This window comes from Nansenia antarctica, assembly GCF_963989245.1.
Source record: "Nansenia antarctica genome assembly, chromosome: 10".
Classification (NCBI taxonomy): domain Eukaryota; kingdom Metazoa; phylum Chordata; class Actinopteri; order Argentiniformes; family Microstomatidae; genus Nansenia; species Nansenia antarctica.
The window spans coordinates 5,807,280-5,822,823 of record NC_137680.1 but is presented as its reverse complement, the minus strand read 5'-3'; the positions used below and the strand labels follow the sequence as shown (position 1 = coordinate 5,822,823).

At 46.1% G+C, this 15,544-nt stretch overlaps 1 protein-coding gene across 1 annotated transcript; it reads left to right on the top strand.

The window, feature by feature from the left end:
- Positions 1-243: 243 nt before the first annotated feature.
- On the top strand, positions 244-10,488 carry LOC308166287 (uncharacterized protein; the record flags this gene model as incomplete). The annotated part of the gene is made up of 15 exons (XM_080540554.1): positions 244-298; positions 2,771-2,824; positions 3,106-3,161; positions 3,574-3,640; positions 4,585-4,713; positions 4,896-5,092; positions 5,262-5,396; positions 6,433-6,553; positions 7,002-7,149; positions 7,529-7,673; positions 8,176-8,769; positions 8,874-8,972; positions 9,217-9,351; positions 9,882-9,936; positions 10,049-10,488. 15 exons carry the CDS (start codon positions 244-246, stop codon positions 10,486-10,488), a joined length of 2,430 nt encoding a protein of 809 aa, XP_080396680.1.
- Between the last annotated feature and the right edge of the window lie 5,056 nt (positions 10,489-15,544).

Genomic DNA, 15,544 nt, shown 5'->3' with positions numbered 1-15,544 from the left:
AGTGTCTGCCTCTTTGTGGATGAACAAGCACTGACCCCCCCGACCCTCACTGACCCCCCCCACCCCTTCTTTTATTCCACCCTCTTTCTGCAGGGAGAGACTGAAAACGGAAGAGTCCATTCCTCCGGATTCCGACCCGTGGGAATAAAACCAGGACTCTCTTTCTCTTTCTTTCTCTTTCTCCTCTCACCCTTGTCCCCCCTCCCTCCCTACCCCCACCCCCCCCCCCCCCTCCTCTCCATCATGACATTGCTGGCCTCTGAGAGGTCACTTCTCATCCGGAACAAATTCCGCTCAGGTGAGGACAAGGGGCGGAGTAGGGAGGCAGGGGGCGGGGCATTAGAGGCGGGGTTATGAGACAAAGTTGATCTGAGGTCAGATCTTGCATTTCCCCCTAGAATGTACACACACTCTATGGTACCCATGGTAACCAGTAATGCAATGGAATTGTTAGTGGCAATGTTATTATTTGCATTTTAAGTACCGGTAATCAGTACGATATTGGTGTTAGGATATTGTGTATTGATGTTGAAGGATATTGTGTATTATTGAAGGATATTGTGTATCGATGTTGTCACATCTTTGTAATGTCATTCATCAAATACCAACCAAAGGGAAGTTATTGATCATTAAGGTATCGATTTATTGATTGATTTCCACAGAGCTGTCCTGAATAGACATATTAAGGCTTGACCCAAAAACTATTGATCTCTTAAAGTATGTGGCATAGACTGCATCACCATTGCTGGATGAAACCATAATCAGGAAATGGGATGTTTTGTTGACAGTCATAACGGAATAGGCATATGACCCCTAAACTAGACTGGTTTGGCACCAGTAGCCACCATTCCAGAGGTTGCATAAAATAATAAAAGCATAGACATTTATTTTTGATTTTTATTATCAACATTTCAGCTGAAGGGATGATTGTAGACTTTCTTCTACAGTTTTAGGCCCAGGAGGCTTCTTTTATTATCAGATAGCATTTCATTTTAAAGAAAAATCTATTATTGTATTTGCCGTTCATCCATAACCCCAGCTATTCTCACTTTCTCAGGATAGTTAAGTTAAACATTAGGGGGGTTTCACAGACAAGGCTTAATAAGCCTTATCCTAGACTGAAAAGCATCTTAAATCTTCCATTAAAAGTGTGATTTAGTCCAGGACTAGGCTTAAGCCTTGTCTGTGAAACCTGCCCTAGGAGTCTTACCCACAAGCCTTGTGGGTTTACAATTACAATACCTCTTTATGCACTCCTGTGATTGAACTACTGGCGGTTACGTCCATAGAAATGTAAACAGCCAACTTTGGGATATCTATGAAGGTGTCTGCATTTATTATGTCCTCAAAAATGGCCGCCGTTCTTATGTTGTTATTCGCCTTGTGTTCTGTCGTAAACAGCCAACAGGCGTGGTCAAATAGAAAGGACAGGAAATGACATAGAGACATTGCTGTGCAGTTTATAACCACCTGCTGACAATTGGGACTGTGTTGGACAGCTGGGGTGTTAGAGATAGTGTGTGTGTGTGTGTGTGTGTGTGTGTGTGTGTGTGAGTGTGAGTGTGTGTGTGTGTGGGTGTTTCCTTCCCCCCAGGAGTATAGTTCAATGGCCATTGATGTGAGCTAGATCTGGTGATATTACTGCCCCCGGAACTAACCCTACATTTTGTTTCATTAAAACTTAGTGGATAAACGTATAATATTGTATTTACACTACTATGTGAATGGCTACAGTGGGCGAGGCAGGCTCTGTGACCGACTTCTGTTGGATCCTGACTCGCTGTGTTGGTCTGGTCGATTAGGACATCAGATTGTATTAGTCCATCACTTCAACCTCATGTGCCTGTCCTCATGGTAACAACCCTACCGTCCTGATACAGTGGTCTGGCACAGTGGTCACAATCTCAGGCCTTTTCACCACAACAAGCTGTGTTCAACAGACAACACGCACGGGCAGTCTTGTGTGCGAAAGCCTGGTTGAGTCAGTCCAGGTGCTCAGTATCTGTACAGATAACCTGGATAAGAACGTTTTTTCTTAGTGTGTCTCTTTTTGACATGGGGAGTCGGCTGACAGAAAAGGGAGGAAGAATTTACTTAGCACGCTTCACAGCGAGGGAGGGAGGGAGGGACTGAGAGAGGGTGGACAGGAGCTAGAGAGTGCTAGAGAGAGAGGGACAGCTGTAGGGGGGATGGGGGATGACAGAAATAGACATACTGACGGATAAATAGTTACTGCCTGCCTCCAACCCCCCTTGACCTGGCCCCGCCCCTCTTATCCTCCATTTCTCTCAGATCCCCGAAACTCGGCAACCTACCCCATCCCCCGTTAAGGTGGTTGGTCCCATATCCGATATGACACATTTCTTTGATTCATGTGTCTGTATGCTGACATGTACTCAGCACATTGCCAAGTACATACTAGGTCGTACTACTGTATACCGTTACAGGGCCAGTACAGTGAACATGACTCCTCTTAACCTCACAACCCCTTTCACCCATAGTTGCCTTTCATTTTTGCGCCTGTGATGTAATGGTAGGAGAGAACCGAGGAGATAGGGACTGTAGCATTCTAGCAGATTTTTTTTATCAGCAGATTTTCGCAAAGTGACTTAAAACAGATGTTGAGTTCACATGGCCCATGTGGGAATGAAGCCCTCCCGTTCTATTGCTGCCAACAGCACGCTCCAGCCAACTGTGCCTTCAAAACCACTTTATTTTTGTGATCATGCACACTAATGAACTACTTCTCCTTCTGCTTGTCTTTTTTCAGTCCTGCAGTTGAGGATTCAGAACCGAAAGCAGAATGAAATCAATGCAGACTCTGGTTGGTGTACTTTTTTTTTTGCATCGTTGTCATGTCACTATCAAAATCATTACTGTGAGGGGCGCTCGCTCTACTCTCTCACCCATCCTTCCTGTCTACTGTATCTGTCAATAAAATGAAAAATATGAGTGGTTCTCCCCCACTCAGAAAAAGTTAACTTACATTTTTTTTTACTGTGTAAACACCACGTTAAAAGCAGACTTACAAAACAAAACAGAACCCTCTGTCCTTCCCATACCCCTTGATTGTTGTCTAACTCCTGTGTTCCCTGTTCTCTCTAGGGTTGAAGACAACCTGTCCTCCTCTCAAAGGAGAGAAAGACCAGAGTGAAGCTCTGGTGAGTAGCACTCTGTTTCTCTCAACCTCAAACATCATATGTCATGTACAATGCCTACCTGTACAATGCTTACCCCAATGGCATATGTTTGTGTGCTCTGTAACTATGACAATTTGACACTCTGAGGTACTGGCTGTTGACGGGAGGCTTCGGGGGCGAATTTCATTTCAACTCATTCAACTCAAGTAGTGAATTGAAATTGAATACAGTACATGAATGGATGTGTCCACACAGAAAAATAGTTATTAGTTATTATTATTTTTATTATTATTATTATTAGTTTTAGTTTTGCCATTTGGCCAATGGACTCTGGTTGAATGAACTAGGAACTTGGTTGAATTGACTGAATTGAAATGGAATGGAGCCTTTGGACTGGATGGATGTTGGTTTGACCCGCTGTTTCCTGATGCAGCGTCTAACTGATGATGGCACCACTCAGAAGTCGCCCCCTAGTGGTCTGAACACTGAAACTGCACAAGGTGACACACTGCCTACAGTATTTCTACTCTTTCGCTCCATTATGTAATGCTCCCAGCATAACACTTTTATCATACTGTTTTTATACAGTTTGATTTGTGCCTGCCTCACTCCCTTCTATCCCTTTCTCACTCTTTTCCGCCTGTCCTCTCTTCCGCTCTCTCTGTCTCAATCCATTTTCTCTTATCTTATTTCCTCTAATTCCCCACTACAATCCCTCTCCATCTATTTAGTTATGTAGAGGAATTGAAGTCTCTGAACCCTGCGATGGGATTGGGTTTTCATTAGCTGTCAATCAAACATAAATGTGACCCAGCGGAGCTGTGTCACTCTCCATTCTAAGCAGCTTCCTTTGGGTTTGAACCTATCACGGGATTGAACGAGCACGATAAGCCTGCCCACACAGGGGTTGAGAACCTTAGTTTTTCTTCATCACTTACCTCCCTCTCTCTCTCTCTCCTCTCTCTCTCTCTCTCTCTCTCTCTCTCTCTCTCTCTCTCTCTCTCTCTCTCTTTCTTCTCCTCCTCTGTTCGGTAACTATTCCCCCTCTTTATCTCCTTGTCCGTTGTAATTATAAACACCATTATCATTGCACTCCCTATCCCCCTCCCTCACACAAACAGGTTTCGGTAGGGTAAACTCTGGAGGCATTTCTTTCTTTAAGAAGGAGAGAGTGTGTGTGTGTGTGTGTGTGTGTGTGTGTGTGTGTGTGTGTGTGTGTGTGTGTGTGTGTGTGTCTAGGGGTTCCTATTCCCCAAGGGTTTTGGTTGTCCCTGTTGGTTTTAGCTGAAATAGATTGCCTATGGCAATGGTTGTGCATATACTCCAAACACATCTGCTCTGAACTCCTGTTGCTTCCCCCCCCCCCCTCTTCTTCCCAACACCCCCCCCCCCCCTCCCCCCCACCCCTCTCTGTCATCTTTCCCTCTTTCCTTCCCACCCACAGACAGAAGTGTGTGTGGGGCTCATAGTAGGCAGAAGAAGGCTCGGCTGACGGAGGACCTCAGTGAGAAGACCCAACGTCGGCTCGGATCCCTGGAGCTCCCGCACAAACATTTAATACCCCTGGAGAATCGTGAGTTCAAATGCATCCACACACACACACACACACACACACACACACACACACACACACACACACACACACACCCAATCTGCTGTTACTGATAAACACTTTCCTCCTACACCCTCTCCTCCCCCTTTCCTCCCACCCTTCCTCTCCTTTTCTTACTTCTTTTCTCCCCCTCTTCTCCACAGGCCCCATCTCCTTCCCTCTCTCCTCAGATGTCCTCGAAGATGACATCTCTTCCTGCTCCTCCTCCTCGTCCCCTGAGCAACTCGGGGTCCACCAATCACCCGCCTTCTCCTCATCACCGGGGCTCTCGGGAGACCAATCACTGAGTGACATGTCACCTGTTGGCCTGCCCCTTAACCATAGCCCCACCCATGCTCAGGTGAGAGGACAAGGGCTCTGGATAAGAAATTGCCATTTTGCACAGATCTAAGGTCAGCTATACCCATATAACCCTAACTTTGGCCATTAGTACAAAACGTAGGTCAGTGTCTATGATCAGGCTGTATTCCGTGTTACAGTGCTATTTTTCTTCTTCTTCTTGCTTGCAGTCCGGCTTGGCGTTGCTCTCGGCAACCGAGGGCATCAGCCAGCCAATGAGCATGACAGACTCCAACTCCATGGCAACAACCGGGAGACTAAAGGGGATGTATCTGACGTCCCAAGCTTTGCCCCTGCTGCCAAAGGTACACTTGAAGTTTTCAAATAAATATAATAATTCATAGAACAGACATAGCTCAGACACGTGAATTGTAATTTATTAATATAATCCAGCGCTGAGTAGGCTGGGTGGATTTACTTTGTGATGTGTCGACTCAAAGTTGACAAACTGTGGGGGGTTGTTCAAAATAAACATAAGTCTATCAACTGTTCCCCATTGCTGAATTTGTACATTGCTGTACAGTACATGGAAACTGATAGGTTTCCCACTGTGAATGTCCTCACCCCTGCTGTTTGGTCATTCAGGCACAGAGCAGAACACAGTGTTTCTCTATTGGTGTTCTCTGTGTTCATTACTGCCAATACTCTACTGCCAAAGGAACTCACTCTATGTCATGTAAGTTAGAACACACACACACGTTTACACTGCTTTAATATCACGTTACACATTTACATTACATTTACATTTTTGGCATTTAGCAGACGCCTTTATCCAAAGCGGCTTACAAAACAAATACATTTGACTAAGTAAGTGAATCATCTATGCACCAGTCATAGCAGGGAAAAGTAATCTATGCTCAGGCCTGGGGCACCATTGGCAGTCGTCGTGCTAGAAGAAGGAAGATTTCTTCCCTCCTTTTATTATGACACTGGAGAAACTGTACAGGGGGGGGGGTAGAGGGTAAGTAGATGTCTCAGGAGGGACAGTTAAGGTGTAGGCTGAAGAGATGGAGGTCTTCAGTCGACGGCGGAAGACGGGGCGTGATTCTGCAGTCCTGACAGCAGTGGGGGAGCCAGTATAGTGAAGAGACTTGATTGTGTAGCGCCGACTGCTGCATCCGCGTAGAGGCGGTGGTGGAGCCGGTCGGCCAGCAGAGATGGAAGAGCGGAAGTGAACGAACGGGCTGATGTTTGGGGGCAACAAATGCCGAGTTCCACAGGGCACATAAAAACCATAAGCGTCACATTTTCTCTCTTCCTCTATTTTTCTCTCTCCCCACCTTCCAGACAGCACGGCCCCCCAGCCTCTCCCCCCACTCCTCCTCCCCCCTGCCCTCCTCCCTCACCTCCTCCACACGTCCCCCTCGCCCACGGAAACCGCGGGACTCCAAACCCAAGATGAGGAAACTCAAATACCACCAGTACATTCCTCCAGACCAGAGAGTCGGGTCTGGGACCGGGGGTAAGTGGCTTGTTTCACCCCCTTTTCACCACTTTGCTTCTATGTAAAGGGCCTTGTGGCTCAACGTGTAACAACCTATTTATACAACGTTAATAGAGTAATTACAGCATTATGACACAGGTATAAACATATACTTAATGTTACTGTACATGGTCATCAATGTGCTATACTAATAAAGTTGATCTTAATTCGTGAGCTTAGAATGATAAGGTTCTATCTCCGCTTCAGGGTAGTTCAGAGATATTGAGTGTCAAAGTTTTTACATTCCATTATGTTTTGTGAGATGAAACCTTTGTATTTAATTAATTACTAACTCAAAAATGTCAACATTTTAAAAATAACACCACACAGGTGTTAATAAACACCTAATGGATCAGATTATGTAAAAAACTCAATTTTGACAAAAATGAACCGTATAATTCTAACGTCACGAATTGTGTTCTATCAGGGGGAGAGAGCATCCAGAGGAGCCCCGCCCCTGCCCAGCCCATAGACCCCGCATACTCACGTCTCCTGCAGCAGCAGCAGGTCTTCCTCCAGCTGCAGATCCTCCAGAACCAGCAGCAGCAGCAGCAGCAGCTCACTGTCACGCCCAGGTACAGACCACCTTGCTTAGGGAGCCTCCAGACAGAGCCATGGGTCCTAAACGTTCCTTTAGTAGTTAGTAGCTGATGGATCAGCTTAGCTAATCGTGAGCTTAGAATGACAAGGTTCTATCTCCGTTTAGGGCAGTTCAGAGATATTGAGCGTCAACGTTTTTACATCCCATTATGTTCTGTGAGATGGGACCTTTGTATTTTATGAATTACTAACTCAAAAATGTCAACATTTTAAAAATAACACCACACAGGCATTAATAAACACCTAATGGATCAGATTATGTAAAAAAACTCAATTTCGACAAAAATTGAGATAGAACCGTATAATTCTAACGTCACGTAATGTTCCACCCTCTGTTCCACCCTCTCTCTCCAGCGGAGACACCAACCAAATCATGAGGTTCTCTGGAGCTACGTCCCAGAACTCCCAGCCTGTCCCCACGGCAACACACACCACCCCTATGGACACAAGTCCCTCCCCCAAACCTGACCTTCTTCCTGCCAACCTTGTCGACCTAACGGTAAGACAATATGTTACCGAAAGACAATTTGTTGTCAATGACTTGGTAAATGGACTACATTTACTTATATAGCACTTATAATAGTGCCTTATTCCAAAGTGCTTTACAATGGCCTCTCATTCACCCATTCATACATTACATTCACACACACACCAATGGCGGCAAGCTACCTTGCAAGGTGCCGGCCCGCTCATTGGGAGCAATTTGGGGTTCAGTATCTTGCCCCAAGGATACTTTAACATGTGGAGCCGGGGATTAAACCGTTGACCTTGCGATCGTTACACGCCAGCTCTACCTCCTGAGCCACAGCCGCCCCGGACTTGAAAACACTCATGTATCTCTACTATCATTTCTGACCTTTCCTGACTCTCTCACTACATGTATATGTATATTCTTCTCTAACCCCCCTCTTGTGCCCCTCCCCCTCTCCCTCCCCCACCCCTCTCTCTGACCCCTCCTGCTCTCCCCGCCCCCCACCCCCAACCCCCACCCCCATTCTCAGGTGTCAGAGTTGCGTCAGCAGCTGCGAAAGCGTGGCCTCCCCGTCTCCGGCACCAAGCCTGCCCTCCTACAGCGCCTACGCCCCTTCCAACTACCCCGCACCTGTGTCACCCCCACGCCCTTCTGCCAGCTGGATACCAGCCTGGACCCCCTTACCCTCTCCCCAGCTCTGTTGCTCCCCAACCAGAACCCCAGCTCCAGCCCGTGCTCTGGACCCGACTCCCCCAACAACAATGCAAACCAAAAGATGTACGTACAGCCCAACGGAGTTCCTAATGGAATTCTCAACGGTGTAGCAAACAGCATTCCAAATGGAATTTCGATCAGTATGGGGGGTGAGCAGTGTGGGCTGTCCAACGCTGTTTTCCTGGCTCCCGCCGGGACCCCGTCTTCCACCCCCAGCCCCGGCCTTCCCCCTGCCTCCTCCTCCTCCTCCTCCTCCACCTCCTCCTCCTCGCCCCTGCAGGCTGCAGGCACCCCCTGGCAGTCAGAACAGGAACAGCAGCAACAGGAGCTGAGTCTGGAGCTGGAGATGAGGGAGAGGATGAGGAGTAGACCCAGGGAGAGGGCCTCCTCCAGCACCACGGCCAAAGAGGTGAGGATTAGAATCTTCTGTCTCAAAATGGTTTAACCTCAAATAAGCTGGTGGTCTGGTTGGAGAAATCGACATCTCATCACCTCTCCTCCTCTTTCTTTCAGTCTCGTGTAGTATCCCTCCATCCATTCCTGCAACAGGATCCAGGATGTACCCAAGGGAAGACAGAGACAGATGGACAGACAGAGGTCCTGTTCACCCAGGTAAACACTATTTACCCAGGTAAACACTATTCACCCAGGTAAACACTATTCACCCAGGTAAACACTATTCACCCAGGTAAACACTATTCACCCAGGTAAACACTATTCACCCAGGTAAACACTATTCACCCAGGTAAACACTATTCACCCAGGTAAACACAGGTACACCATATCACCTGCAAAAATAAGGTACGTGATGATACAAGTATGCCATATCAACCTCCCATTCTGTCCAATCAATCAGGTGTTTTCCTGCGATTTGATTGGCCAGGATTTTGAGCTGCCAATGCAGATCACAGCGAGCCCTGCACAAGCCCCAGCATGCAGTGGGGTCCGCAGTCTGGAGGAGGAGCTCCAGGAGGCCATCCAGAGAGTGCAGGTTAGTTTGTGTGTGTGTGTGTGTTTGGTTGTGTGCGAGAGTTTAGAGAAATATGATTTATACTATTAGTTCCATTGTCCATTAAAACCATACTGTAGGAGAGCGTGTGTGTGTGTGTGTCACCCCGACCTCTCCCCCCCTCCACCCCAAGCTGACCAATTCCAGCCCTTCCTGTGCCATTCTAAGGATGACAACTTCCTGTCCTCTCCCCTCTGCTCTTCTACATGTACACACGCACGCGCGCACACGCATACCCACACACACACATGTATTGTACACACACACAAACGCACACACACACAAACGCACACACACACACACACACACACACACACATACACACCCATACGCACACACACACACACACACACACACACATACACACACACACACACACACACACACACACACACACACATACATACACACACAAACACCCTGTAAAAAATGTCTTGAGTGTGAGTCAAAAATAACAAATGATGCATCTTTAGACTGACACTCACACAATCATTTCCTTCCCTTCCTCTCAGATGGACCCCAGCCAGTCCATAGAGGACATTCTGGATGAGTCAATCAGCTGTGTGGGTGCGTAGCTCACGCTGTGAACGCCTAGGAAGCAATATGAACCCACAAATGTTGAGTTTGTCACTCCAATTAGAACTCTGTCTGAACTCCCTCTCTTCTTCCGCTCTTTCAGACTCTATCTCCTCTGTGTCATCCGATCTCCAATCCCCCGTCACCTCTCACCCCGACCTCTCCCCTCCTCCACCCCAAGCTGCTGACCAATTCCAGCCCTTCCTGTGCCATTCTAAGGATGACAACTTCCTGTCCTCTCCCCTCTGCTCTTCCGTCCTGTTGGAGCTACCCCCATCGCCCTTGACGACGGCTCCCCCAACAGCTTCCCTCCCTCCCCCTCCTCCCCCACCTCTCCTCTGCGCATCCCCCCCACTGCCCACCGTGGCCTCACGGAAAAGACGGGCACTGGCAACCTTTGACCCTTGTTTTCTTTGGCTCGATTCGCTGACCTCCGGACCCCCCCTCAGTCCTCTGTCCGCCCCATTCGTCGAGACCGACTTTTGCCTTGATTCAGATCTGAATGTCAACCGAGTGTTGGATCTCATGGTGGAGCAGTGGTGAGGGCGTGGGCGGAGTGAGTGAGTGTGTGTGTGTGTACATGTGTACGTTTGTGTATGTGTATATGTGTGTTTGTTTGTTTTTGTATGTATGTATGTGTGGCAATATGTTTGGTTGGACATGAGGGGTACAAAGGAACAGGTTTGTCAATATCCATCCATCCATCCACCCATCCCCTCCACCCACTATTGTAGCAAGTGTGAGTTGACTGCAGGTCTGAGCTCCACGCAATGTCGAGAGACAAACAACCACTGCAGTACTTGAATACAGACTGAGATGCTTCAGTGTTACAATAACAGTACCTGGGGAATCACACACACACAGACACACACACACACACACACACACAGACACACACGCACATGTACATGTACACACGCACGCGCACACACACACACACACACACACACACACACACACACTACACACACAAACACCCTGTTAAAAATGTCTTGAGTGAGTGTGAGTCAAAAATAACAAATGATGCATCTTTTAGACTGACACTCACACAATGTTTACAATGAGGAAACACAACAGCCAAACCCAGTTGCATATTAATTCCGACATGCTCTCTCACTGCGCTAGGAGGAGAATGTTGTTTATGACTTATCTCAGAAACCTGGTGCTGGTTTGGACTGACTATGGCCCCTTGTGTTGACACAGTCATTGAGTCCCAGCCATTCATAAAGCCCATTAAAGTGTGTGTGAAAGCCAGACCTAGCACACAGCTTGTGTGTGTCTCCAGACCTTTACCCCACTGCCAGACACACAGTCAGCCTGCAGAGAGAAGCTGGCAGACACCACAAACATGCTGTGTGTCGTTACTGGCAAGTGTATGAGTGTGTGTGTGTGCGTGTGTGTGTGTGTGTGTGTGTGTGTGTTTGTGCATACCCAAGCTGCTTCTGTTTGTGTGTTAAGACACACACACACACACACACTACTCCCATTGTATTGTATCCGCATTGTTGCCAGATGCACTTGCTTACTGTAGCTACTCGTTTGTGTACAATAAGTGTGCAAATGTCCCTGTATATTGATTTTGTATGGAATATCTGAACGAGAGAGAGAGAGAGTGAGAGAGAAAGAGAGAGGGAAAATTAAGAAAAAGGCTGTATATTTCAAGCCTTTTCTAGTCTTATTGTGGTCTCAACACTGATGGTCAGTGAGTGCAATCCAGAAGACTGGAGGGGGGGGGGGTGGTTGTGAGTGAAACTGGACCACCATGTTAAAATCAGTGATTTGTTTTTTTCTCTAAGAGAAAAAAGCAGGTAAACCATCGCGTCGATCAGATCATCACTGTATACGAACAGGCGGCTAGTTTGTTCTCCTCATCAACCCCCTACAGTGTTTGAGGGAACTCAGGCCCACAGCTTGGTCCGTACTATAAGTGCTCTATAGGGGCCACATTATGAAGCATTTGCACCTATATAGTACTGTATACTTCTATAAACATATTATATAAAGGTAATACCTTTATGAATTTCATGAAACAATTTCATGTTTTTGAACAAAAAGAATAATCTCCACCACCTGGTGTAAATGTTTCCTAAATCTGACCCCCAAAGTGTGGTCTTTCTGATTGTAGGAGGTGACAGAGGTGTTTCCCGAGACCACGGTAAGTCTCTCTCTGAATGTAAAATGACCAGGGGTGGCCTGTCAGTAGAGGTCCTGAGGTGAACACTACTGTACTCTCCCTAACACAGATTATGATTCACATGTCTGTGCTCTTCTGTGATCTCTCAGTGATTGACAAAGCTGTCCAGGCCTTAAAGTCTGTTATTGAATGTGGTAGAATGTTACGTTTTCCCCAACAGAATAGTCTATTCTGGAGCTGACACTATTCTCTTGCTCGCATAAGAGTGAGCGATGCCCATTCTATGCTATTCATTTCTATCCGCAATAAATTGGACTTTCCACCCGACTGAATGTAGAACACAACAACAAGTTAGCCATCATGGTCACTGGTTTACTCAAGCAGGTTAGTCTCACTGGGATTTCACATTTAATTCCCATGAGACTCTTGCACGACTCCGATTGGTCGTATGGCCCGTCAATCACGTTTGGGAGCTCAGAATTGACTGAGCAATGATTCTGTGTCATGTCTAAGGGGAGTGTATTGTATGCCTCGTTGTCTCTCCGCAGCCCCTATCTGACTCGGCACCCTTCTTAAAGACCATTATATAACAAACAAACTGTGATCTTACTAACATCCCCCCCACCCAGTCTCTGAATTACCCACTGCGCTAAGTGCAATATGCTGTATCTCTATGTAAGGGTTCACAGCAGTCATTGGGACATACCAGTCTATCCCTGTGTCATTACCCCTAACCCTGTAACTTGGATGCTAGCCCATCTCTGCTTCAGCCAACGTGCTGATGTCTCGCCCAAACAAGGCAAGCGGTGTAGCAATGTTGAAAGCAGAAACAGCCTGGCACCCAGGCTACTCACTCAACCTGAACCCAGTGGCTTTCATTGTTGAAGCATTTGACAAGCAGCTTTCATTGTAGAGAATATGTACAGAAACCAGAGAACAGCGAATATAGAAGACGATAGATTGATGACCATGATAATCATGGTGGTCAAGATGACATTGTCTACTGCTGTTAGGATGGACAGAAGGAGACAGGAGAGTAACATGCTACCTCCTGTTGACTCTAGTTGCTTTAGGCCTACACTGGTCCAGTGCTCCCCTATAGTTCTGCTCCTGGACAATCACATAATATGCTGGGTTTCAGTCAAATCGGTCTCTTACACTTGTTTTGATCGGATCTGATCTCATCTGACCTACTGTAGGTAAGATGTAGCGTCTCTCTCGATTCAGTGTAAGAGGTTGGTTTGAAAGTGAAAACGTTCAGTACATATGGATCTTTCCCGGTAAAGAGATATAGGAGAGATACTGGACTGAACTTGAGCAGCTCTAAATGCCTGATTCCTACCCCCTCGTCTCACATCTTGTCATGTTGTAAATATTTATGTTCTTCCCCAGGCTTACTGTATGCTAGAATGAGATAAAGAAGGATTAGACTGAGATTATGTCATATAAAAGAGAGACCAGATAGTATACACTGGAGCCGACTTCCAATCGTTTTCTTGTTCAGTTCCACTGGGGATCTGTTTGTCCCTCCCAGTCCCTCCCAGTGCAGATATACATCCCCAGGTAATCTGGTATTATGACATCATCGCCTAATAAGTCTCTTTCTTGTGCTGTACCAGAAAGTGGGGGAAAAAATGACCCAATAGCAGAGAAAATCTGTGTTCAATTTGATTTATTCGTTGATTTATTTATTGTGTAACTTATTCAGGCAAATGTTATCGATTCATGTTCAAATTGTATTGTCAAAAACATTAAGAAATTAAAAGTCTTAATAGATTTCCCATCTAGTGTCTCCTTGTCGTGTTTTATCATCAGGTTAAACATAAACACATCATGTGGATTAGGCCGACTCCGGCTGAGTTGGAACAGAGTAGTTACAGTATTTGCCTAATTCACAATATCTACCACCAAATTCATCCTATTCAGCCATCAAATATTTATAGCCACTGATGAATCACATATTCATTGATACTGATAAATGCTGTTTAAATAAGCATAAATAATGTAGGACTTTCTTATGTCTTGATGCCTCAAAATGGTACAACTTTTCTTTCAAGCAAAGAGAGGGATTACGGAACTAATATGCAAATACACCTACTACTTCCATAATCATAGAAAGTTATGTGGACCCCTAAATGTAGGCCTATACTATAGCTATTTCCTTTGCTAGGTCTGATTCGGAGAGTAGCTACTTGTGTTGCCTTGATTACTAATGAGTGTCAGCTGATTGCAGATTGCAGCTGATTTGCCCTCAGGTGTGGTTTAGTGGAGAGTTTGCTTTTCCAGAAAACCCCAGTTTATGTGATGGTTGGGGCATTATGTCCTTCAGAACACAGCATATTTTGAAGGTGGTAAGTAAATAATGAGATTCATTCAGATCAATTGTATGTTAATATGACAAACCGCTCTCCTCCTCCCAAGGCATTTTTAGTATTTGGTTGATTTGATTGATTGACCATGGATCCCAGTGATGTACACACACGGTGTCCAAATCCATCACCGTTTTCACTTGTAACAATCAAAGCCAACCACAGCTCTGTGTCTGACACAGGTACAGACAGACCCACAGATCACAAGCTCAACCGGGGTGTTTGTTCTAAAAGCCCTTGTGTTGATGCATTCAACTCAACCGTATGCATCTGAGACGAATAACATTAGACAGATCTATCAGCCTTCCCAACCTAATCTACCCAGGAGTGAGAGAGTGTGTGTTCACAGGGGTAATACTCCAAAGCCGTGACCAGGGTGTAATGAAGGATTCAGTGTAATGGTCCCTCTAGTCGTTACACATCTCTTCCGCTTGCCCCCCCCTGTGATAACGGTTTCCTGCCCGATTTCATGGGAATTAAAAGGAGAGAGAGAGAGAGAGGTGTGTTTCATATGTAAAGCAGCCAGCGGTTATCGAGATGCAAGATGTGGGCCTGTACGGATTTCCATCCCTCTCTCTCTCTCGTTTTCTCGCTCCATCTCTTAGGGGAATAGTGAGATGTGGTAGCAGGCTTTGATCATTGGCAGAAGGTCGCTGCGGTTCGATTTCTGTGACGCTCCGCCGAGAGGTTTGCTGTGCAATTACAACCCCTGGGAAAGAGAGAGGCAGAGGGATGGTTAATTGCCCAACTGCCACTGTAGCTTGTGTGTCCTATAACCAGGCAACATGAATACGTTTCACTCTATAGGGCACAGAATGAAGATGTGGTGGTAAACAGTAGCCTGTGTATTAAAGGCTATTCATATACAGTAAGAACCAGTAAACATCAATACCATCACACTGTCAGACACACAAAGGATGTTCAGCATCTTGAGTAGCTGTAAACTCGAATAAAATAAAATAAATCATTCACTCTCTATAATTGACCACCGAAAAGTGATAAAGATTATTTTATTTTCTTACATGGGGAACATTGTTCCCCCTTTTCAACAAAACTGCACAAAAATAAACAAAAACGTCCACCCCCCGTTCTTTTG